The sequence below is a fragment of the Mixophyes fleayi genome, chromosome 2 (genome assembly GCF_038048845.1).
Source record: "Mixophyes fleayi isolate aMixFle1 chromosome 2, aMixFle1.hap1, whole genome shotgun sequence".
NCBI classification, from domain to species: domain Eukaryota; kingdom Metazoa; phylum Chordata; class Amphibia; order Anura; family Limnodynastidae; genus Mixophyes; species Mixophyes fleayi.
The window spans coordinates 114,838,285-114,865,602 of NC_134403.1; the positions used below are offsets into that span (position 1 = coordinate 114,838,285).

General features: G+C 37.2%; 1 protein-coding gene across 2 annotated transcripts; it reads right to left on the reverse strand.

Annotated features, from left to right (window-relative positions):
- Nucleotides 1-1,270: 1,270 nt before the first annotated feature.
- On the reverse strand, nt 1,271-27,003 carry EDNRB (endothelin receptor type B). Of its 2 annotated transcripts, none has more exons than XM_075199873.1 (8): nt 26,800-27,003; nt 25,745-26,260; nt 8,812-8,924; nt 8,338-8,542; nt 7,918-8,037; nt 5,903-6,036; nt 5,445-5,553; nt 1,271-3,935 (listed from the first exon to the last, which is right to left on the reverse strand). In XM_075199873.1, the coding sequence occupies exons 2-8, from the start codon at nt 26,198-26,200 to the stop codon at nt 3,783-3,785; spliced, it is 1,290 nt and encodes a 429-aa protein (XP_075055974.1). In that variant the 5' UTR covers nt 26,201-26,260; nt 26,800-27,003; the 3' UTR covers nt 1,271-3,782. The 2 variants fall into 2 exon arrangements, with proteins under 2 accessions (XP_075055974.1, XP_075055973.1); XM_075199872.1 differs by having other exon boundaries at nt 7,888-8,037.
- Nucleotides 27,004-27,318: the final 315 nt, after the last annotated feature.

Sequence of the window (27,318 nt, forward strand, 5' to 3'; positions counted from 1 at the left end):
GGAAAGCATCAATACTCCTACTGCCAGTGAATAGCATTTCATTTTATTCCATCTTCTACAATAGATCTAATCACTATGGATTCAGGAATTTTTCCCAGATTGGAACTTTAGCTTTTGAAAAATAAGCTTCTTAATCAAATCACACTATTGCCTGGATTACAGCCGTGTAACAGTTTTGTCTGTGAAAACCTTTTATGATGATTGCCTGCACTGCTCTTTATGTGATTTTGAAGACCTTGCTGTTCTTTGAGGAATGTGAAGCATTGAGTTGCTGGACAATGTTTCTATAATGTTATAAAAGAGGAGTGACCACTGGAAGTGAAAAACAAACCAAACAATGCAATTTGGCACTGAGGAATTTTCCTTGTGGATTTATCTTACCTGAATAATAATAATAATAATAATAATAATAATAATATAACATTATTAATTTTAATTTTAGATGAATCTATAAAATGAACAGACAAGTATTTTTTGCTACTTCAATATTTTAATAATTTGCTTCAATAATCTTGTTCTTTGCTGTTTAGCATCTTCTTCCTAAATCCTGTGTTGGGCAATATTTATAATGGTAATATTGTAAAACACTCTATGTGATTACTATTACTTTGATGTTGGGGCTGGAGAGAGGCCTAATTATTAAATGTGGGTGCTGTTGATTTAATGCCGGGGATGGTTGGAGTTTTCTAAATGTCATGTACCCATTTTTTTTCCAATAGGGCCTCCAAGGATCCAGGAAAGCAGCAGCTGATCTAAACAAACCAGCAGCCGATCTAAAGAAACCAGCAGCCGCAGGTGATGAAAGTGACAAGACAGGTAGGAGAGAGCAGGACAGTCTGCCGACTGTCCTGAATCTGGTGGGGCAGTCCTGAATTTGGGTGACTGTCTTGCTTAGCCAGGACTTGGTCCGACTACAAGGACAGTTGGGAGGTATGTCCCGTGTCACACTGTACTGCTCGTGAAGGCAGAGCTGCATGCACCTAACAGTTTTGCTTGTGTATTTGTGTAAAATTTGTCTAAAATGATAACCCCCTGTCTTGAGTGCACCAGTCTCCCCAACACCCCCTTTGCAGCGCTATATGACATTGGATGGGCCCCAGTCATTGGCTTCCCTGGTGGGCCCTTCATTCCCCAGTCCGACGCTGCTGACATCAGAACTCTCCAAATATAAGATAAAATATATTTTACAGGATATACAACATAAATGTCACTTATGTGTTATATTGAAGCATATAAAAAGCATTGAAAAGTAATTTACACAAACAGTAAATGTAACTAAAATAGCTTTATTGGCATTTTATTTAATTTGCATATATTGCATTATAAAAGTTCTATATAAAGACAGACTTTATTTGCTTTCTAAATGAATTTTCTTTTATATAATAAAATAATAATATACAATGAATGTTACTTTATGAAAAATAACATTGTTTGTTAAATAGTTTTGCTTTACCCGTTTTGAATATAAACTCTACAAATCCATAGTATGCTTATAACAAGAATACACTTACTAGCCAACTGAAGTCTAATGCTTCGCTTTTGAACTACATATTATCAACTAAGTAAATCTGCAGCATTTAATATTTTGGGTTAAATATTTGTTTTTGAGAGATCTCCAATCTTAATTACACCAATGACAAAATTTAGGGGCTTAGAGAAAGACATGTCATACAAACACAAGGTACTTTTGGTATAGTCTATATATTTGCTATATATTTGCTTTAGATGTACATATAATACTAAAATAAACATATATGGTTTATCCTTAGTAGCCATAGAGGTAATTGCCTTCATCCTGGAGCATGGACACAAGGGCAAAGACATAACTACCGTAATAGTAGAGTAGGCAGCTGGTACGGTGCCCGCAGTTGGGGTGAGTCTCCACATGTGTAGATGTGTTTGGTTGCTTGGGTGATACATGAGGCACAGAAATGGGTAGTTACACCCCTGCACAGGGATACATTTGTATTGACATATGCTTTACAATTGTGGGATTGTCACATATTGTCGATTCATAATCCTTTTAATGTTTACTATTCTACAACTTCTACTGTCAGCAAAGCTTCACGTTAAAAATAATAAGCATGTCAGCAATTTATTTTGGATCATAAAACCTGTAGTGAAACCATCATCTGTTGAAGTTAAATATAACCATAAAAACTTAAAATAAAAAACGCATATACACATAAATAAATACATATAGACTACATATATATTGTATAAACTCAACTCTAAATCTTTAAATGAACATGAACCATGAATATTTTGTGCTTCTTTATTTTTGTTGATGAGAGGCAATGTGTAAGCGTGTTAAAAAATGTTAAGGTTTATATCTGCTTTATTGATTTGTAATCACTGCCCAGGTACTCTGTGTATCTATATAATAGCCTTATATGGCAGCCAGGTCTCACCTAGTTATGTCTGTTGCTTTATTCTCTCACTGGGGCTCCACAGGCTGCCAGGGCTACAGCCAACAATATTGAGTGAAACTACAGCTGTCTGTCTTGCAGTACAGTGAAATGTAGCAAAGAGAAAAGCTTCAGAGATATGAACTGCAGCTCTATGATGTCGGATAGCTTCTTACAACCATAAAACCCTATGGACCTGTGTGTAAAGTTTTATCTGTAGAGTACAGATAACACAGGGGCAAACGCAGGATTTGTAGAGAGGGCTTTCCACACCACGCCACCAGCGGGCGTGACCAGCATGCATTGGGGCATAGCTATAATATTAGACAGTGCTTGGCTGCTCTCCAATGCTTCCTATCACTATGATATATATGGGCAATGCTGCGTGCACTACTGTTAGGTGCACTCAGCTGTCCCTTTTCAAGCAGAGCCATGTGAAGCGGGGGCAGGGTCCAGCCAGTTCAAATATACAGTGCTCCAGGCTTGGAGGGAAGTTTCCAGGCACTAGGAACCCCCCCCCCCCCCTCAGTTTGGCTATGTAAAGCATGCATTATTTTACAATCTATATTAACCATGGTAAATATAAATGCTGCACAACTTTGATGCTAGCCAGGGGCAGGCTGGTCCCATAGAGAGCTACCTTGGGCTTGGACACTGGACCATCTGCATTTTTTTTCTTTAAAATGTTCCTAATAGGCTGCTGAGTCGTGTCTTGCCCCCCGGGCTAAACTTTGCCAGCCCCCCTCTGATGCTATTGTTCCCAAACCTTAAATATTTACTAATCCAGCTGTACTCTTATACTTCCTACAGAAAATACTCCCCCCATAATTTTTCAATTCATGCTTTTGCAATTGTCTAAAAATTAAAAACAAATATTTCAGATAGGAAACCTACAGTACAATATTTTAACCAATGCCATTAACACTATAATGTGTTCCAGAGACATAAGATCTAGAAATGGATGTTATTTTCTGTCTACCTTTGAACTATTTAGCTAATATTCACCATTAGTAGATGTTGAATTAAATCATAAAATTTAGACTCACATAAAAACATCTAGCTTTGTAGTTCACAGAGACATTTTAAATGTTCCCTTTTTGATTTTGACAGCTGATGATGTCTTTTAACCAGGTATAATCCTAGGTATTTGAAAGAAATTTACATCATTAAAATTGTGCTAAACGTCTCTATTATAGTTGAGATATATTAAACTTAGATGGAACATGAGGCTGTCATATGGTAAGCACATATACATTATGCAATGGTTACTTGTGTAATTGTAACAAAAGCCCTAATATTTCAGATGACCAACTCAGATCTGTCATTACCTCTTACATTTTCTCTTGATCAATTTAAAATGTCAATGTAAAAAAATTAAATGGATATATCTTCTGTTTCACAGAGAATTGCCTTTACTGCAGGTGTAAATGTCTCATAGGCGTGATCATGACCTTTGCACTTTATACAGGATTGCTTGTCTTCCTCATTCATCAGATCTTTGGGTTGACACCAGCAACATAAACATGACTGAAAATAAAAACATAATAACAGTCAGTTGGCTGTTTTAAACTTATCACATACAGAAAGGCATGGAGGCACCACAATATTTCCGTATTAACTTGATGGGAGCCTCACATCACTACACTTTCTGTTGGAGTACTTTCATTATCTATCTGTGGCCTTCTGCTTGCCTCCATTCTCTCCCCACATTATGGCACATTATGGTTCATGTGACCTGCAGGCCTGTTCTCATCACCATAATTATACAAGTCTCACAAGATCAGCACATTCATTTAGCTGCTGTGAGAATTCTGATCAGACAGACTACAGACAGTTGTAATATTTCTCACTATCTAACAAGTGGAGCGGAAAATGTGGTATCTACTAATAGAGTCATGTGGTTTTATGAACTTTGCCTTTGACACAAGTGTTAACATGCTCTCATATTAGCTTAGATGGTGCTGAATAGTTTAAAACACACACACACACACACACACACACACACACACACACACACACACAGTATAAGAGCAGTTTGTCTGCTGACCAAGGCTCCTGGAGTAGGGGTGCACAGTACTTCCATGAAAGAAGGATGGGGTGGAGAAACCCATCATATATCTCATTCACAAACTTCTACCCCGGAAGAGAAAGTATGCAACTGTAGAACAAGAATGCCTTGCCATGTGGGCCCTCTTGTTTTATCACTTGGGGAGGGAGTTTACCCTCCCCAAGTGAGGGAGGGTAACCATTAAAATAGTTGCAAACAAACAAAGAAGTCAATGAGTGACATGATGGTTCTTGGCATTGCAGCTGTTCCACCTAACCATTGAGCATAGACATGCGCAAAAATGCGGATGCTCTCTCTCGAAAATATGCGCTTCCTGCAGAATCCATGTCACCTAAGTTGACGATGCTTAGTGGAGGGATATGTGGCAAAAAGGGCAATCTGCCATGGATTGCTGAGTGAGAGACTGATAGTTGTTCACAGAGTTTAGAGGCTGCCGTAGCTAGATTAATGTTTGAAGGCAGGTATATTTCATCTAGGTTCCTAACCTACTTGTTTTAAAACCGGGTAAGTTTCCAGTGATTCTGCTGAGTGTTTGTGAAAGGCTGCAAAGCAGCTCAGCCAGTCTCTCACTGCCTGGGGACAAGGGCTGCAGCGTCTCTGCGAGAGAAAGTTTGATATCTGCCCGTAAGTAACTGTACTGAAACTTCTTTTTGTTTTGTCTTAGTTTGTTAGTCAGGAGTGGCCAGTGTTTAGGTAGAGCCAGACGGCAAGGGTGTATCTAGTTTTCTGGCAGAGGTCAGTAGCACAAAACAGTTGGAATTATGTGTAATCTCTCGGCTGCTATAAACACCATCAACCCGAGGAGATGGTACCGGGTCCTCCTACCCGGTCACTATATATGTATATATATATATATATATCTTTCTTACAGGAAAACCCAGGTGATCATGGACTTGCCACACATAACAGTCTGAATCTTATGTGTTTATAGCCAGAGATCATTTAACGGTGCTAGTTGCGTATCTTACCTTGAAGCACTTTTTAAACTTCGTGCTAACTAGGTAAAGTGCAATCGGATTAATACAGGAATTTAAGTCAGCCATATTTAAACCAATGTAGTCCAATATGAGAAGAAAGCTGCAAATGGGAAAAAATATATATGTATAAAATATTGCCAATATTTTGTTTTCTAAAGATATTTCATGCACACTAACCGACGAATATTATTTTAAAATAAGTTATTTCAAAAGCTAAGCTAAACTTTAACATAACTAATACAAAGGAGACATACATTTCATACATGCTAAAGTGCAGATGAAAGCAATATCTCTATCATGGAAACATGGTTCATATAGGCCTTGTGTCTTAAATAATTGCACATTTAAAGCAGCTGAAAATGCATTTTCCAAATCATGTTCATAAAAATAGCAATACCATGGTCTTTTCTGATTTTAAAAAATAGAGAAGCAAGTAGGAAGCATTTTACCTCAGAAGCTCACATCTTTTGTTATCTTCTGGGTCATAAAATGTGAACTTAATCAACCGACTGAGGTGCAGAGGGAGCCAGCAAATAGCAAACACAAGCACTAGGCAAAACACTGTTTTCGTAACATCACGCCTCTAAAAGAAAATAATAAATACAAGATACAAAACAGTTTATTCACAGTCAGCTTTTCTTGTTCGTGCGGCTTACTAAATTTTGCACATTTTGTAGTTAGCACATGATATAGAACAATGTTTAGAAAAAGGCTATGTAAGTGTATGCTATATTGCTATTTCTTACAGATTATTGTTACCAATACACCCCTTAAAGTAAACAGAATGGTGCAGATCTTAACTCTTGGGAACTCTTTGAAATTGACAAACTCCCACACTTTGAATTGTGCAATTTTTTTTATCCTATTTTGCTAATTGGATTTATCCATTTGGAATGTTGAGGGCAAGGGAGCAGGAATATCTCTGCTCTGCTAGATCAAGAAACACTTTTCCTTGACTTCAAGTTACAAGTGATGTTAATATATGTACAAAATATTAAATGCATTACTGTCAGTTACTAAAAGTAACTAAATACCAAAATAAATGAAACACTTCATTAAATCAGAGATACTCCCCTTGGGAAACTTAGTTATTTGTCTCAACTTAAATAAATATTTTGCTTTTCAATGTTCCTACCCCCCCTGGGCTCACCTTCCTTCCATCCACCCCTCACCAATCCTGCTCTTCACCCCCACCCCCTGCCAGATGGTCCATCCACACTTTCCTTTCTTCAAAACACATAAAAAACCCTGATTGACAATTTCACTATGACCTTCACTCCTTCTTAGACACATTATGACTATGGATTGTTGGATTTGTTTGGAATGCTTTGTTATGTTTTCATATGATCTGTGTCTCTTGTTTTAATTTATATACATCATCATCATCACCATTTATTTATACAGCAGAACTAATTCCGCAGCACTGTACAGAGAACTCATTCACTTCAGTCCCGGCCCATCGGAGCTTACAGTCTAAATTTCCTAACACACACACACACTCAGACAGAGAGAGAGAGAGAGACTAGGGTCAATTTGATAACAGCCAATTAACCTACTAGTATGTTTTATTTTTGGAGTGTGGGAGGAAACCGGAGCACCCGGAGGAAACTCACACAATCACGGGGAAAACATACAAACTCCACACATTTAAGGTCATGGTCGGAAATTGAACTCATGACCCCAGTGCTGTGAGGCAGAAGTGCTAACCACTTTGGGACCGTGCTGCCCAAAATATATACATTTGTTCAACCTTAAATTAAATAAAAAAAAATCTGCCATGGCCAATTTCCCAGTGTTATGGCTACATAGGTTGATGAAAGACTGGGAGACCTTGGCGTATTTTATAGACGGATAACTGTTGGGTGCATATTTACTAGGAATTAAAGTACTGAAACTGAGCTCTTTGCTGATGTTTGATAAGAAACAGTTGCTAAGGTGATAATAGCATAGAAGTCTGAGGGAAAGACATCAACTAGTGGGTTGACTTGTAGAGGTGAATTAAATAGCATTTCTCACCATTAACAAAACATAAAGTGTTGGAATTTCCTAGGGATGAAGGGTGTCACATAACTCTAGTAGAATGTACAATCTATGTCAAGTTGTTCTATCTGAGCATGGTGATTCTTTTATTTAGATTTCTACCTGTATACATAAGGATAATGGCATGCAACCAGATTGGTTTAGGGATAGGCACATATTAAAATTACTTTCTAAGTAAACACATATACTATGTTTATATTCTAAAACCTGGGACTTTAAACAATCACAAATAATAATTACTAGAAAATCTCCTTATACTTGTAGATTCATATTTATATATTTCCTATTAAATATTTAATCTGATAAAAAAAATACATTTGTTTAAAAAACCATTATAGTTAAGAGATGGTGGATGCAAACAATATCTTCTATTATTTGATTAATATCCTGGTACCTGTTTTGACTGGTCATTTAAAGTGCTCACCATTCCACTTTTCTTCCGGAACAACTGACACGTCATCAAAGTATAAAAAATTGCAGTTACAAGCAAAGGGAGGCAGAAATAGAAGATGAAAAGCCACAGGTCCTTATAGGTCTTGTAAAACTAAAATAAGAAAGCATAATTTGGTAAATTGTAATGCATAAGTAAACCACAATTGTTCCCACAATATATATATATATATATATATATATATATATATATATATATATATATATACTTCCACTTCCAATTATATTAGTTGGATAAGATTATTGAGCCCAAACAGTGTGCTGATATATAAGGTCATCTTCTGTATTCAGTTCACTATAGTATAAATCTTCCCTTAGGTATTTAGCACATTGTGGGATATATTAACATTCTAGATAGATAAGTGAAATCTCGATATGGTAAAATGCAGCTTACCCACATGAAGGACGTTGTTTGTATTGGCAGAAGCATACAAGTTTGCAGGTTCTGTCCGTTGTAGATATGGTTAAAAATATCAAAGCCTATGGCCTCAGGGACTGCTAGCACGGCTGATACAACCCAGATAAAAGCAATTTCCAAAATACTCCATTTGGAAATTCCATTCCCACCGATGCCAGTCCAGGATGTGACAGCTCTGTACCTGAACAAATAATACATGTTTCCTTTACAATATACACTGTTTTATTATAAATCATCATCCTCACTGTTCATGCCAGGGCATTTGTTTTACTTGTCACTTTTCAAAGATACAGTTAAAATGAGCCTTATAAAGTATCATGATAACAACTCTTTGAACTGATTCTCCTTATTCAATTGTGAAAAACCACATATAAACAGTCTTTGGCGGATCAGCAAATTTAATCTGCTTTGACTAGAATGGTAATGTGGTACAATGGAAAGAAATATTACCTATCAATACTAAGTGCACACAGGCTCAGGACAGTGATCCCCACTGAAGTCTTTTGCAGGAATGGAACTAGTTTGCAGATTTCAACTCCGAAAGGCCATGTCTGGGTTAGAAGCTTTAAATTGAAGAAAGACAGAATAAATGTTACATTTCAAGCTATAATTCTTAGTCATTGAATCTGTATCAGGGTTGTGTAACTTTGTACTAATAGTGTTCAGCACTTTAACCTTCAATGTAAGCCTTTCTTTAATCTAAATAATGTTATATTACAGTATTAGCTGACATAGGTTATGGAATTGTATAATACAGGAATGTCTAGATATGGCTAGTAAGTATTATTATCCATATATTATTCATTTTTTTTAAATAATATGTCACATACCACAGAGTAAAAAAGAACATATTAAAAATGGTACATTTTAATGTTTCTATATGGTTTTTGGATCAATGCCTCCATGTTTGCCTGACATCTTTGTGTGCCACTTGCATCGCCTACACCTGTATTCATAACAATCCCTTTTGCCTGTGCTTCTCCAGTTGCCCCTTCTGATTGTAATACTTATCTGTCTTACTATAATTAGGGAACACAATGGAGGTGTATGCTGTCATAACATTTTCTTATACATGCTTGCAGGCCAAACCTATTGCAATAAGGATGTCACATATTGTGGTCTCAGTTTGTTAGGAGGCTGTGCCTACAAAAAAGCTTTGGGAACCTGCATCTGGTCCTTGTGCTTCCAGTTGGGTAACTGTGGCTAATTTTGTGAAACCAAAGTTTGTTCTAAGGTATTTGAATTCCATAAGTCCAACACTTGCAGACCAACATGCAAATGGTAAAGTATTACAGTATGTCAAAAAAACTTATGGAGATATTATCCAGAATGGCATTTTTAAAGAGATTGTTATCTGCGTGACTATGGCCAAGGGAATGATTGAAAATGTTTCAAGAGGCATGTTTTCTATTTCCGCAGTTTGTTACCTCTTTCAATGTGCAATGCCAAAGGCTTTCGCTGCCTCTGTTTTAAATAATTTTTAAAGTTCGAATTTTGTTCATACATTTGGCCATCACACAGTTGTATGCAAATGTCTGAGCACCTCTGATCAAATTGTATGATTTAATTAATCTCTAAGTGAAAATAAGTTAATAAAACCCCTGCAGGATTCAATTTCCAAGATGATCTATTTTTGCAAATTTTAATTATCTGCTGAATTTAACAGATTGCAAAAAGAAGGAATATGACATACACTTTTCCAGTTTATTCAAAAATCAATTCTTTTTTAAAAGGCTTCAAAACTTGATTGGCTCATTAGGCTTTATATTATGCCGGACTGACACAATTCTAGCTTGAATAAATACTCAGACCCTTTTGAAATCTCAAGATGTTGTAGGCTACTCTTTATTTAGTGAACTGAATTATTTATCTTAAAATCAATAACTTAATACAAATAGGAATAAAAGATTAAGATTTTGATCTGTCACAGACTTAAATACTATTGAAAATATGTGAGGGGGTCACAAACATGAAGTACATGCAAGATCATTTCTGTGCTAGAAGAGTTTTGCAAGGAAGATTGGGAAAATTCCAAAGCAAGAATAGAAAGACTCCTAAGGGTAAGTATCTAGTTACTATAGTGCAATAGGAACATTTCCACAATTCCACAGAAAAAGTAATTCATCTTTTGCTTTGGCCCTCTTACAATACAGCTGTAAAGATGGTGATACATGAAGAATGGCATGCAGCAATACCCCTCCAAGGCCTACCCAATCTGGGCTCCCCGTACACCCAAGCGGCATATCTACCACCCGGGAAAGAGACAGCTATGTTCCAGATTTCAGCTGTCTGTCACTTTAAACCCGGCTATGTTTCAGCCGCAGATAGGTGAATGGATTGTAGTACCAAGTGTAATTTATGCCTATTGGGGTGTGAGTGGAAAAGAATATTCAGAATATTATGTCTATATAACATCACTTCCTAGATTTCAATGTTCAAGGCTGACTGTGTTCAATGTCAATCATAGAATGATACATCTATAATCAATGCACACAAAATGGGTTTTAGAATATTTTTAGTATACCGTTAAAAAGAAAAATAGCTTGGAAAAACTGTACACAGTAATTAGCTTGGCAAGGAATACTAAGCGTCAGTGCTCCTAACATGCTATGCAGGATCTAATTGCTGGATTTTTGCTTTCATCATTGCTTTTATAATAAAATAACAGAGGAGCAGTCATTCCCCATGCCCATTTTTTAAGTATTTTATCTAATACAAACTCATTCTAAATTCCAAATTCAAATAATGTATTCATTACAAAGCAATTGCAATATGTATCTGAAAAGAAAGTAAAACATTTTCAAATGAAAAAATATCTACACTCTACAAATTGAATAAAATATCTATGTTTTAAACATCTAAATATAGAAACACCCCACTTATGCTGTGTGATAACAATGTTAATGGGGATGGAGGAAATATTTTTGTTAAGATGGATGAGACAACAAAAATTTAAAAGTATAAAGTGTGTGTATGTTTTTTACTTTCCTGTACATTAAGAGCAAAGACTGATTTTCCAATTGTTTAAACGTTGCAGGCCTGATTCACCAAGGAATGCAAAGTGAACTCAATTTACATTTTTAAAATTACACAGAAATAGCACGCAGGTATGTCCGTATTAAAGTACAAGCGAATCTGAAGAAACATTTACAGCTGAATACAGGTCTAAGTACACTCTGCCTATACGGCACTTGCTGTATGCAGACAGACACAACACACTTCAGGATACGCACATATTTATATATAAAGTCCCATCAGAATGCATAGATAAAAAAATATTAATGTCATAGCCAGTGTTGGACTGGTGCATGAAGGGTCCACCGGGGGACTGCAACACTAAGGGCCCACCAGAGGGGGTGTGGCCAGCCATCATAGAGGCGAGACCAGACACTAGAGGGGAAAGGGTCAGCCTACGAAGGACAGCTAGCACTATAGTATAGTATATAAAGAATGCAGTGTGTATATAAAGAGTATACAGTCTTGACCTGCCCCTCAGATTGGGCAGAACAGTCACCAAAAATAGGGATTGTCCCACTAGACCAGGCTTGGCTAACCTGTGGCACTCCAGGGGTTGTGAAACTACAAGCCCCAGAATGCTTTGCCAATATATATCAGCTTATTGCTGGAAGGGTATGCTGGGTCTTGTAGTTTCACAACACCTGGAGTGCCACAGGTTAGCCAAGCCTGCACTCGACTCAGAACATTTGAGACTGTCCTACCTGTTCTTGTCACTTTTACCAGCTGTGGGTGCTGGTTTCTTTAGTTGCGGCTTGTCTGGATCCTGGAATGTTGGAGGCCCAATTTGGAAAAAATAATAGGTACATGTAGAAAATTCCAACCAACCCTGTTAAATCCATAGGACCCACAATTAATACTTAGGCCTTCCTTCAGCCCCAACATTATATTAATAGTATTCCCATTTAATAAACCTATTTCCCTCCCTCCAGACAGCCCCTGCAATAAATGAATTACATATTCGATCGCATAAATATACCTATTTCCCGCAACCATCACTACCATTAAATAATTCATATTCACATTTAATAAACAACTCCTCAAACTCAGCCCCACATTCAATTAATAGCCCCCAAACCACCCCATCTTAAATTAAGAGTCCCCACTATAAAATTAAATTGCCCCACCATTATCCTACAAACAAAATAGCACCCATTATTTAGCCACCACCTACCACACACACAGTACATTGCCACATTGCCGCTGTTTAATCACACACACATTACTGTGCCCCTTCATCACCATGCTGTGCCTCCTTATGATCACACTGCGCCCTCCATGCTGCTTTTTCCCCCCTTCTCCTGGCCCCCCTTCATCACCCTGTGCCATGCTGCTTTGGCCCCCTTCACATTCTGCCATGCTGCTTTGGCCCCCTTTACACTCCGCCATGCTGATTTGGCTTCCCTTTTCACACTCTACCATGCTGCTTTGGCCCCCCTTTCCACACTCTGTCATGCTGTCTGTGCTCCCCCTTTTCACACTCTGCCATGCTGCTTTGGCCCCCTTCACATTCTGCCATGCTGCTTTGGTCCCCTTTACACTCCGCCATGCTGATTTGGCTTCCCTTTTCACACTCTACCATGCTGCTTTGGCCCCCCTTTTCACACTCTGCCATGCTCCCCCTTTGCACTCTGTGCCATGCTCCACCTTTGCACTCTCTGCCATGCTCCCCCTTCACTCTGTCGTGGTCACTCTTCACTCTGCCCCCCTTTCACTCTGCCTTGCTCCCCATTCACTCTGCAATGCTCCCCTTTCACTCTGCCGTGCTCCCCCCTTGCTTCCATTCCTTCACTTACTTTTTCTATCGGCTGCTTTCTTCTCTTCTGTCTTCTGTCTTCTTCCCGACTCATCTCTGCGGCGCTCCTCACTGGACATCGGGGGTGATGACGTCACGCCCGACATTCAGTGCGAACGGAGCAGAGAGGAGTTGGTGAGCGCCGCAGCCACGTGAGTATTCTTTTTTTTTCTTTTCTTTTTTTTTAAAGTGTTCCGCTCCCCCCACCAAAGAAGAGGGGAGCAATCAGAGCCGGGGCCTACCGAGGGATAGCCCCGACCCAGTGGCCCAGTGTTTGAAGATGAGTTGGATGCACTTGTGTTCACTGGCCTATAGTCCGTTTCTGAGCATGTGCAGTGAGATTTTACTGAAAAATACGGCACGTATCGGCCCTGCTTATTTAATAGAGTATGTAATTGTTACATTTTTATAGTACTGCTGTTATGTAAGATAGAAGAAGCAACACAGGTTTTAATACAAAATTTTAGTTCCAGAAAAATAGTGCAGAAACAGTGAACGTAGTAATATAGATTGCAGTTCCTAATTTTTGGGACTGCAGAAACAGTGAACGTTGTAATATAGATTGCAGTTCCTATTTTTTGGGACTGCAGAAACAGTGAACGTTGTAATATAGATTGCAGTTCCTATTTTTTGGGACTGCAGAAACAGTGAACGTTGTAATATAGATTGCAGTTCCTATTTTTTGGGACTGCAGAAACAGTGAACGTAGTAATATAGATTGCAGTTCCTAATTTTTGGGACTGCAGAAACAGTGAACGTTGTAATATAGATTGCAGTACCTATTTTTTGGGACTGCAGAAACAGTGAACGTTGTAATATAGATTGCAGTTCCTATTTTTTGGGACTGCAGAAACAGTGAACGTAGTAATATAGATTGCAGTTCCTAATTTTTGGGACTGCAGAAACAGTGAACGTTGTAATATAGATTGCAGTACCTATTTTTTGGGACTGCAGAAACAGTGAACGTTGTAATATAGATTGCAGTACCTATTTTTTGGGACTGCAGAAACAGTGAACGTTGTAATATAGATTGCAGTTCCTATTTTTTGGGACTGCAGAAACAGTGAATGTAGTAATATAGATTGCAGTTCCTATTTTTTGGGACTGCAGAAACAGTGAACGTAGTAATATAGATTGCAGTACCTATTTTTTGGGACTGCAGAAACAGTGAACGTTGTAATATAGATTGCAGTTCCTATTTTTTGGGACTGCAGAAACAGTGAATGTAGTAATATAGATTGCAGTTCCTATTTTTTGGGACTGCAGAAACAGTGAACGTAGTAATATAGATTGCAGTACCTATTTTTTGGGACTGCAGAAACAGTGAACGTAGTAATATAGATTGCAGTACCTATTTTTTGGGACTGCAGAAACAGTGAACGTAGTAATATAGATTGCAGTACCTATTTTTTGGGACTGCAAGAATATATTGCTCTAGAATATTTTTTATACTTTTTAAATAATTTTTTTATATTTTTTTTAAATAATTTTTTTTTTTTTTTTAAATTTTTTAAGATTTTTTTATAATTATAAAATTACTATGGACTTAGCAGAAAAAAACACAGGACAAAAGCACCACTGGACTCAGCAGGACAGACACTGGCCAAAGCACCACTGGAATCAGCAGGACAGAGCACTGGACAAAGTACTACTGGACTCAGCAGGACAGAGCACTGGACAAAGCACCACTTGACTAAACTAATCAGCAGGACAGAGCACAGGATCTCAACAACCTCCCTCTTCAGTGATCGCAGGGAGAATGAAGATGGCGGCCGCGAGTGGGGCATTTATGACATCCGAGTCTCGTGAGATCCAACGCAAGACTTGGATGTCATAGCCTCGTTTTGGATTCCTTTGGCGGCTGGAAGTACCCGAACAGTGCTCGGATCCCGTCGGATCCGCACTGTTCGGGTGGGTTCGGATTAGCGAAATCCGAGCCCGCTCATCTTTAATTATAATATGAAACTCACATGAATGTTTAAGCTTCATTATGAAAAAAATGTAGTGTAGTTTTTGATGCCATATGCCTACACTACATTGTTTCATAAAGGAGCTAAAAACATTCATGTCAGTTTCATATTATCCTGTGTGCATAGGATTTTTATTTTATTTTATTTGCATATGTCATATACTATTTAATCTTACAGTTAAAGTTTCATTGCATCAGGTGTCCTATGCGCTTGTATCTTGTTGTTTAGTCAAAATTGTGTGCCTGCAACTGATTAACTAAGTAGTTATGCTAGACAGTAAACTAACAGCAGCAATTTGAGCTAATGTATATTATTTATTTATTCTACAAATATCATATTTGTATATTTATAAATGGTGCGTAGTTCTACTTTAGGGATCGATACCATCACGAAAGAATATAATGTTGATCCATATACTACAGGAGAAGAACGAAATATAATGTGAAAACAACTTTTATTTAGTTTCGATACTGCTATATGCTCCCTGTGCATTGTGTATGTGTCTGTTGTACTAAATAAAATAGCTATCTTTTCTGATATAAAGAAACTTCAGCACGGGTTATAGATGAAATATGCTGGAGATTTAGTGTTGACCATAAAATAAAGATAAGTTACTTTCTCAACAAGGCCAAATAATTTGGCTTAGTAGACCGTGGGTGGCAGTACACTTCTAAATGATCATTGACTGTCAATTGTTAACATGGCTCAGTTGGTTTTCAAAATAATATCGCTTGACAAGACAATGCATCCCTTATAGAATGAATTAGGCAAAACATACCAGGACATGCGATTTACATGTGTATAAGTATAAGTATAAGTATAAGATCATCAATTACATATCTCTATGTTTATATCTCTTTGTAATGGTAACATTGGTATAATTAAGATATGCATTGTGAAATCAATTATAAATACAGGGTATTTGGTTATTACATGTTTTTTACAAAGGTTTGTGTTACTCATAAAATATTTGAAAGAATTTACAGATTTGATTCTGCCCCTGTAATGAGCTATTAAATAGAGACTTATAATCAATTATACTCATGTATTCTTAATTGTCAAATAAAATGCAAAGTATTTTAAATTAAGCACGCAGTCTAGATGTTGCCCCATTCCTACTTGAATATAGGTATTGTACAAATAAATAGCTTCATCTTTACTAATACTGCACTATATAAAATAAACTGGTTTATTATTATTATTGTAGATTTGTAAGGCGCCACAGTGCTCCGCAGCAGCGTAGAGTAGGAGAAACAGGACACGCATAAAAGAGGTACATACAAAGCAGACAAAATAAATGCAGACATGAAAGCAAAGGGTATGAAGGACTCTGCTCATTAGAGAGCTTACATATTAAGTGGAAGAGGGCAGAGCTGAAACAAGAGGAGCGAGTGTGGCTTAGAGTGGATATTGGGACAGCTGTGAGGGTGTATTAGTGTGGATAGCATTATCAGGGATAAGGTAAGCTTTAAAAAAGAGATGTTTTTTAGAGAATGTCTAAAGATTTGAAGGCTGTGGGAAAGCCTGATTGGGCTTGGTAGGAAATTCTGTAAGTGGGGAGCACACGGGAAAATTAGGCGGGAATGAGAGGTTGTTACCAGAGATGAGACAAAGAGCAGGTCAGAGTTAGATCTAAGAGGGTTGGAAGGAGAGTATTTTGATATGAGATTTGAGACGTATGTAGGGGTGGTATTATTAGCTTTGTAGGTAAAAGTTAGTAATTTGAATTTGATTCTGAAGAACACAGGGAGCCAGTTTAGGGATTTGCAAAGTGTTGTACCAGATGTGAAGTGGTGAGTGAGTCTTCCAGCAGCATTTAGGATCGATTGAATTGTGGATATATGAGTGTCGAGGTTGCAGTAGTCAAAAAGGGAGATGATGAGAGAATGGGAGTTTTGGCAGCATGTTGAGTAAGAAAATGGCGTATTCTGGCAATGTTTATTAGGTGGAATCGACGGGACTGGGAGAGAGTCTGGATTTGCGGAAAAAAGCAGAGGGTAGAGTCAAGTGTGAAAACAAGGCAGCAGGCTTGGGAGACTGAGGAAATTGTGGTGTTATTGACAGTGAGGGAGATTTAAGGGGAGATGGTGATTCTGGTAGGAGGGAAGATAATAAGTTCTGTTTTGGGCATGTTGAGCTTTAGGTAGCATTGGGACACCCATGTGGAGATAGCGGAAAGTCATTTGTTTACACAAGATAGTACAGAAGGGGAAAGGTCAGAGGAAGAGAAATAGATTTGGGTGTACTGGAGGCATATGAGCAAATTAGTGCCCCAAGAGAAGAGGTGTACAATGAAAAAAGTAAAGGGCCAAGAACAGAGCCTTGTGGGACCCCAACAGTTAGTGGGAGTGGAGGGGAGGATGCGCCAGAGGTATAAACACTAAAGGAGAGCTTTGATAGGTAGGAAGTGAACAAAAACAGAACTGTGTCACGAAGGCCAATGACGTGAAGGGTGTGTAGGAAAAAAGGGGGATCAACAGTGTCAAAAGCAGCAGAGAGATCCAGGAGAATAATACCCCATTCATACTGCACCAAAAACCCGGGTTTTTGCAGAGGCACGCTGAAAAACCCAGGTCTTGGTGCAGTATGAATAGTCCAACCACAAAATCCCGGGTCTAAAATCCCGGGACTTAGACCAGGGATTTTGCGAGGGGTAATTCCCGGGTTGGACCCCACTCGCCTGCAGTATGAATGGTGCAACCCGCGTAATTCTCGGGTCTCACCATTCATACTGTAAAAAAAAAAAATGGGGAAGTGAAAAAAAAAGGTTTTAATTAATAAAAAATACATAACCATTGTTTACTTAACTTATTTTCAGCCAGCGGTGTCTCCGGTGCGTTGCCGGCTGTCAGGGGGACCTCTGGGTACTAAAATGACGTCATTTCTAATGGACTAGAAATTACGTCATTTTAGTACCCAGAGGTCCCCCTGACAGCCGGCAATGCACCGGAGACACCGCTGGCTGAAAATAAGTTAAGTAAACAATTGTTATGTATTTTTTTTTAATTAAAACATTTTTTTACACTTTTTTTTTCTAAAACCCGGGTCGGGCAGGTGCTGTATGAACCCACCCGACCCGGGAATCTTGTTATCTATACTGCCCTGTGCCCCGGCAATATCCCGGGTTAACAACCCGGGATATTGCCAGGGCGGCAGTATGAAAGTGGTATAAGTATGGAGAAATGACTATGGAGAAATGGGTATATTTACTAAACTGCGGGTTTGAAAACGTGGAGATGTTGCCTATAGCAACAAATCAGATTATATTAATTTTGTAGAATATACTAAATAGAATCTGATTGGTTGCTATAAGCAACATCTCCACTTTTTCAAACCTGCAGTTTAGTAAATATACCCCTTAAACTTTGCAGTAAGTAGATCATTGATCATTTTTGTGAGAGCAGCTGTTTAACTGTTTAATGCGAGTAAAAAACAATCCAGCCAATAGATCAACAGTATGTAACTCAGGTTTTAGAGGATAGCACCTATTATAAAACCTATGGCTATGTAGTTTATACCATATAGTATAAATACATTGGAATAAGAAGCTTTACTTAGTGTACCATACATATTGTCTTTTCATTTCAGTTTCATATGATTTTATGTAAGGTGCTGGCAGTGAGAGTGAGTGTCAGTGAAAGTGAGCATCACTCATAAGTTCATAGAAAATGGTGAAGTGGTTGTCCTGTGTGCAGAGAAAACAGTGTGTGGGAGCTGAGCAGTAAAGTATACCCCTGGGTACAAGTGGGAACAGATAAAATATAAGGGAGTATTTATTGAAGCATGGGTGAAGAGATAACATGTATAGGGACCCTTAAGGGAAATAAAAGCAAATCTAAGAAATAAGGGAGAAAAGATACAGACTATATAAAACACTGGGGCACACAAAAGTCCTCAGAACGGCATATTTATACAAATGTTTTAGCCGCGAGGTGCCACAATGTGTCTCGAGAACAGCCGTGGAGACACGTCATCTCAATGTTTCTCAAATCTCCACCTTTTCCCACGCATCCCATAGAGATATGAGAAGAAAAGGAGCAGAGATCTATTACCGTATTGGCCAGCAATGTGCGAGGTGATGTCCAGTGGCACTTCGTGGCTAATTGGATTCCCCCCTATGTCTTCTCCCCCCTTCTTCATCCTTGCCAGGGGATATAATGGTGCAGAACTCAGATACAGGAATAATATGCATGAAACAAAGATGTGCAGATATGAGCCAATGTGGGAATGCATAGAAGCACATACTATGGAGACACCTATTCTGCATGAGGACACAAAGCCCCCCACCACACATGTACAAGTGGGAGAGACACCAGCCTGGTAAAAAAAAAAATGATTGAGGACAAAGTGGGTGATGTTTGTGTGTTTAAAATGTATTATTTGCACACTGTTGGCTGGTCCAGATTTGGCTTAAGGCTCTATAACGATACACTTGGATTAATTCAGAGGAAAGGATTTTGTGGGCAGCCCCAGGGTCTTTAGCATCATCACTCGCCTGGCTCAAAGAAACAAAAGCACTACTAAGTTATGAAGAAGTGTACGTCAGTCAGAACACTGAAGTGTACTATACCACCTTTGATACGCTTTCCCTTCCTTAATTAGGAACACCGTGATATCATCCCCAACACTGGTGCTAATTACCATCAAGAATCAGACAGGCACTTCACCAGGAAATGAGCCTTTGCTTTTTATTGGATAATGATTACATTATGGGTGTTTGTATTTCAGTAAGCTTCTGCTCCACCACTAATATCCATGATGAGTAACTGCTAAATGACAGAGTGTACCTGGCTTGATCACTTGTGAATAGAAGTTACACCATGAGGAGTGGTGAGAGCCTGACCTGGGGTGATTTATCTTGCCCTTGTGACTCAATATGTAACAAATATGTTAGACAATTGGAGACCACCATATATTAATTATATATTGGATAATTGGGGTGCTATTTAATTAATAAGCAACTGGGGAATAATTACTTTACTCAATCTACAATGGAGATCATTAGTCATTAAGACTAAAGACAGTAATATACTATGAGTTGTTTGAAATGCAATTTAAACGTTGGCAGTTTCAAACATCCACCATACATAAAGTTTGCTCAGTTAAATAATCCACCCCATGTTTGTTGTTAAGTATTACTTGCAGGGAAATATACAAAGGTCAATTTAAATCTTTCCAGGTTGATACTTTGGTTAACTTGGGACAAATAGGACATTGCATTACAATGTCCATTACATATATTGTATCAACATACAAATAGGATTTGGTAACATCTGAGTCTCTTTCCGAAGTTAATGATATCCATGGCCTATATTGTAATGGGAAAGTATTATCTAGGCTAATTGCCTAAGTGAAGGATCTATAATATAAAGCCTAGTGGCGTGTGTTAGTCTGTGTGTGTGTGTGTGTGAAAAAAAAAAACAAGCTGCAGCGCCACCTGCTGGGCGGAGTTATACACTGACCTACTAAATTCTTAGTGTGTGTGGAAAAAAAACTCAGAAAGGGCTGAAATTTGGTATACTAAGATGTTTTTAATTTGTTAATTTAATTTGGTAATTGTTAAAAGTGTTTATAAAGATTTTTAAAAAATATATATATATTTCTTGAAGGAGAAGTGACAGTTGGGAGTGGTTGGTGGTTGCCGGGGGTGACAGTGGGGAGTGGTTGGTGGTTGCCGGGGGTGACAGTTGGGAGTGGTTGGTAGTTGCCGGGGGTGACAGAGCAAGAGGAGTGTGATACTCAGGACCGCTGAGAGAGATCCCTGTGTCTGGATAGACATTTGGATAGATGTGGCGATAAAGATGAAGGATGAGGTGATGGAGAAAAATGATGAGGTGGTGACATGTGGACAAAACCACGTTAAAAAAGGGTGCTTGCGTCGGGAAGTAACGCTCTTTCCCTGAGGATGCCTGGGCTATGGCCCAAATGCATGACAAGAACCTTTTTAACACCTTAAGTAGCTTGATTTGACTAGAATGCATGAGTATCATGCACGGGTTAACTTGTATTATATCATTTCCTACAAACTAATAGTGAGCCCCCAATAACTGACTGCCAGTAAGGTAATTTTAGATGCCAATATGCCCCAAATGCCTATATCTTTATACAACAAAGACCTGGGTAATTATACCATATCCTAATTTTTTCCATAGTAAAATAGAGCAAGTATATTGGACTGTGTCATATTCCAGTAGAGGCACTGAACTACATAAACTACATAGTACTACTACTACAAGAGTTGAAAAACTATATACATCCACCTCCACCATGCGTTATGCATAACCCTGATCAGTGCTGTAAAACTGTACAAAATAGTTGTGTCTGTTGCTATATACTTATCACATATACAGCTTGAATCATTAAGGAAAGTAAGGCAAAAAAAAGTACATTTTCTCCTGGACAAACCGTACTAGATGCAAGGGGTGCAAATTAGTTTATTATTTTGCACATAAGTTAAATACTGGCTGTTTTTTCATGTAGCACACAAATACTTGATAGCTTTATTTTAACACTGAAATGTAAAGTTAATTTAGGACAAGCACTACCCTGTCATGAGTCTGCTGCAGGTCTTTGCTTTGTGTACGGCTGCATCCTGGCCGTTGCTATGACAACCGGTACCTCACTTCCCCCTTCCCGTCATCATCAGGGCAATGGCTGGTATGCTTCCCTAATCAGTGCTGTGTCTCATAACTGACAGCCGGATGCTTGCGCATTCTATGCACATTAATTAGTAGCCTCCTGAGGAGGTAATTAGGCTAGATAGAGTTTTTGCTTCTCATTGGTCAGTGTGGGTATATAAGACAGAAAGGGCCTGCTCTTTGCTGATTGCCATTGACCTCTGCCTGTTTATTGGATTCTCCTTGCTTGAAACATGCCCTGACCTTTGGCCTTTCCCTGGTTATTATGATTGCTTTGGACCCATACCCCAAGTCTCTGCAAGGGTGGGGGGTTGCAGTCCCTGTATTCCGGTTACTCCTCCCATCTCCTGCGCTATGATTTCTGTACATAAGCTCCCACTATGATGACTTTAAGACCTGGGGGCATCTGAGTACCTGTGAGCATAACAAGCTCTATGGAAAAGGTGGCTGCTAAAGGCGTAGACCTCTACCATCTGTTCTGGGAGTTCATGTCAGTACCGTCAGCCACATTTTAAATTTACCTCCCCCTTCCAATGCAACATGGTTTTGTCAAGATGCAAAGTTACTCCTTTTTGTTGCTTTACTTTACTTAATGAATCAGGCCCATAGTATTTTAGAGAAATGTAGTGTAAAGATACGTTGGCTGTTAACATTTCTCGTAAAAAAACAAGGGTATTCTCAGCTATGCTTATCAATGAGATAGGAGCTAATATATTTCTATGTAGTTAAAGGAAACATGTTATTTTTCAAAATAAAATAAAAACTATATAACAGATAAAGTAAAAAACTATGTGTGCTCATGACGCAAGATGTTGATCTGAAGATAGTGTCACACTAGTTTTGTTGAACTTAACACAAGAGTTATGCATCAAGAGCCTCTATAATATAATACAGTACATTAAATGTATAATACATTTAATGTGCTCTTCAGACCACTTTCACTGTCCAAAGCATGAATGGCGATGAAGCTCTTGTGTGTGTCAGGAAAACAGCGTCTCCCATTGTAGATAAGGTGTAACAAGTGGTCGAAGTGGACTGGTATATGGTGGTATGCCATGCCGTCACTTCTCCTACTGCTTGGACTGTAAAACTATTGAATTCCATTCATTTACATTCACATTACATTTTTTTACATTTTTACTTCTAAATTTCCATACCGCCACTTCTAAATTTCCATACCACCACTGCTAAGTTTCCACTTTGACCACTAGGTGTAACTATATGGGCTTTCTGAAAGCAGTGTTTTGGGCTGGGAAAATCTGGCACTGAATTGAGCAATTGTGACACTGCACTTACTAAAAGATAATAAAAAAGAACAATGCAGGAACTTTGGGATATGCATTACTAAAATATTATGCATATCCTTTAAACAACATATAAACACATTTTGTTTATATTTCTATGCTATTTTGATACATCCTTTTTAAATAAGAAAATGTGTTTATTAGTTTGTTTTTCAATATTTATATTTTGCAACCTCAATATGTGTAGGGATATGGCTGTATTATAAATTACTTTTGGCGGGATTGAATAATAGCGTAATATCATTTTGTAAATAGAAGTTAATACATTAAACTTTAGCGATATGTGGCTAGGTTTCACACTTCATAGATAAATAAGATTAATTATATGAGCCTGTTTCATTGTGTATAATTTAAGTCAATGCATATTGAAATTCTAGGAATAGGAAGAAGTTAGTTTAAATTTCCCAATCTTTTTAGACTGCCACTACATTTAGCAAATGATTTAATCAACTGTGTCCTCATTTGTGTCTTAAACCATATTTCGTAAAAAATCGCTTTAGTTATCATTAACAAATAAAATATTGAAGAAAAAGAAAATAACCTATATTAATATAATATTATAACATTGAATTAATAAGTACATATATCTGAAGTCTAACAAATATAGCTAATAAAATATATTAAACCATTTGAAAACTATATTGTTCTTAGATGATTCAGTCACTGACATATTCCACTTGATTATATTATTACAGACAAGAAAATAAAATTGTTATATTAGTCTTTGGAATTCATGCAGATTAAACAAACGTATCAATGGCAACATGTTTAGATTTCAATATTGTGAAATTTATGTGAGTAGCTTATTTTTTTAAGTACTAAAATATTAGATCAGCCTTTATAGTCCAATATAGTGTGACACTGAAACTGATTACCTGGCGATTTATAAATCTATAACAGATGGTAGATATAATACGGCAGAAGTTTTCAAAGTTTCGAAGACATTCATTTCCATTATTAATGCCTGTCATATATTATAGTTATTCACGTACCATTATGAGGTGTTGACCTCACTATGCACTACTCTGTGTTCCGCAGAGTGTCTGTTGAAAGTTTGAAAACATATGCTTGAGCGGACCAGTTACATGCACATAACGGATATAAGGTGAGTTGAATTAACTGAGTTTTTGTTAACTTTATACCATGTGCATAAAATATTCCATTGTAAGACATTCTCTTTTTATTTAACTACTTCCTTTGTATGTAAATTTTTTGAAAAAGCTTTAGAAAAACAGCCTCTTAATAAATGGGCAATTAAGATATTTTTACTATTCAATTATTTTATAGTAATTTTAGAAAAGAGTAGTTGTCTAATGTAATGTGCTTATAATATATGAACGGTCTACTGAAGTGTCGTTACTATAGACTATATTATTTAAATCACATAAAGCTTGGTGCTACACTGTCTTATCTACAAATCTGAAATTATTTTATAAAACAGCAAACTCACAGGGGTAATACAGTATGCCAATATATATATATATATATATATATATATATATATATATATATATATATATATATATGTATATATATATATATTGCATTTACAAAATGGGGCTAGAACCATTTGAACAAATGGCTCTAGAAATAACCTCTTCCTCACTGTTTTGTCCTTGTAGATTATTTTTGCTATAGTGCAAGTAAACTACATTACATCAGTGTGTAAACAATGTACACCACTATTTTCATGCATAGTTGGATTACCATGGTAATCCTGTTACGTAATATTTGATTCAGCACTCTAGATGACTTCTTTAAGATTACAAATTGTTTCCTCTCTACTTTAACCTCTGGGTCGGCTGAGTATATTTACAGTACGCACTGCCTTCTCCTTCCTCTTAAATGATAACAAATGACCAAACACTTTTTCAATAAATTATAATTGCTTTACGAATGAATGAATAGTTTTCTCTAAGGAGCACCTATCTCAACAGACAGGCTAAAACCACAGACTAGTCCTGAAAGCGTATATTTTAATCCAGTTTATAAAAGCACTACAATACTTTTTGCATATTGTATAGGCAAGTTTATAGCATCATAACAGAACATATGATTATTAATTCCTTTGCTACTGTTGGAACCTCAGTTTAAATCAGGTTGCTTTCAAATACAATTGCAATTATTTTTATATCTCAGCATAAATAGTTACGTATTCATTGTAAAGTAGTATAGGATCTCAGTCCAGCTTGCAGTTGTATTGGACACATGTATGTTTGCATTAATACAAAGTGATGCAAAATGATAACATTCACATTAATACAATCAGCATATGTAAAGTTGATTCTATCTTAGGCATTATCAGTGAATACACCCAAAATTAGAATTTGTTACATGTCACAATTAAACTGAAGCCTCTGGGAAAGCCGGGTGATTAGCCCTTGAGATAAATCTATCTTTTGTAAAAGAACTCCAGGCCTATATTCCAAATAGCTACTTTTAGTTCAATACCCTAATTTATCATTATGTCAATCGTTGATTTGTCTGCATAACATTGGACTAGTTGTATTATGCTATAATAATACTCATATTTGCTAAATTATTTGTTGTTTTTTTTTTTAGCAGTAATACGAAAAATCAAAAATATTTAAGGTTGAATTTCAACAATTTACCTGGAAAACATAGCCCAAAGTCATTGTGATAACTATATCCCGCTCTTACCTTATATGTGATGACTGGGATGTCAATGATGATATGAAGCAGATCTCCCAGCGCCAGGCTGGCAATCAGCAAGTTGGTACCGTTTCTCATACATTCGTTCTTAAAGATTATCCTTAACAATGTGGAGTTACCAATGATCCCAACTATGAATATCAGGCAGAATACTAATGTGTTAATATATTTGAAAGTATCTTTGATCTCAATCTGTCTTTCACACCGAGGAGACGTTTTGCTTTTTCCAGGTCGGAAAACTATATTTTGAAACGTACTGTGGTTTGATATGTTGGCATTTGAAGTCTTGACATCAGTTGACATAACTGTTGTGGACACACTTCTCAAAAATGATAGTCTTTCATTAGAGAATGGTCGAAGGGATGGGTCATTCTCCTCTCCAAAGACTACAGCTGTAGCGAGTAACATTACCGCCAGGCTTAAAAATTGCTGCAAAATCCCCATGATGTTTCTGATTGTAAAATGTGTGTAATATTTACAGAAATTGCCAATTAGCTCATATACCTATACAAAAAAACAAAATATTGGGAAATGTTTAAGCTATTGGCTATAATCATATTTTTGCTTAATAACTTAAGTCACTGACCTTCTAAAATCAGACAGAAATCTTGCCCATTTGGACAAGATCATTCTAAAATTTGCAATCATATGACAGATATTACCAAAAAATATTCCTATAATATCTATAGAACATTTATTATTGTTCTGAGGCAAACACTGTTATATTTTTTTATATTAAGTATATAATATATTTGCATACAGTATATAAGTTATTAATTTATTTTGCTATCTTGTCACAGCTATTCATATATAAGAGTTATTTGCAGGTGTTTTACTTAATATACACTGAATATATCAATACTAATCTGCAGTTTATCACATGGGACATCAATTTAGATAAAAAGTTTATGCAAACCATCAATATTAATGCAAAGCAGTGTGTATTAAAACAAACATGCAAGAATAATAATAACACAAAATTACAAAACACAAATATTAATAATAATTAATAATAATAAACTATACCCAAAAATGAAATTTACCTAATTATATGTCCTACTACTGATGTAGTAAAGTAGAGATGGTGTGAAATTATAAACTGACACAGGTCTCCAGCTTGTGAGTTGTCCTGGGGAGTTATATGAGGCAGAAAATCTTCTGATATGTCTCTGTGGACATCAGTGTAATGAACAATTCAGACCTTTCTCCTGGTATGTGTCTGTGTCTGAAAACCACTACTCAAATACTAGCACATCAGTCAATGACAGACTCCGCCTGCTTCCTCCTACAGCAACCTCTCTCTGCCCCACTCTTGTCCCTTGTAGTCTGGACAGCATCATTGGGATAGATCAGTGATTGGAGAATCACTGCAGTCAAACCTGGCTCCTAAAATCTCAATGCACAGACCTTTTTGCTTTGATAGGATAAATGATAGGAGATATATGCTTTATCTCCTGGCTGAATAAATCTGCACACACCGCATACTATTTTGATACTGTTCTATTTAAAAGTATATATATTTTAAATTGTATTGGGGTATGCACTGAAATCTCGGTGTATTC

Coding starts and splice junctions, on each gene's coding strand:
- EDNRB (XM_075199872.1), bottom strand. CDS start 26,200: ATGGGGATTTTGCAGCAATTTTTAAGCCTGGCGGTAATGTTACTCGCT. Junction 6,037..7,887: donor TAAATGACCAGTCAAAACAG/GTACCAGGATAT, acceptor ATTTTCTTTTAG/AGGCGTGATGTTACGAAAAC. Junction 3,936..5,444: donor AGTTTAAAAAGTGCTTCAAG/GTAAGATACGCA, acceptor TTTTATTTTCAG/TCATGTTTATGTTGCTGGTG.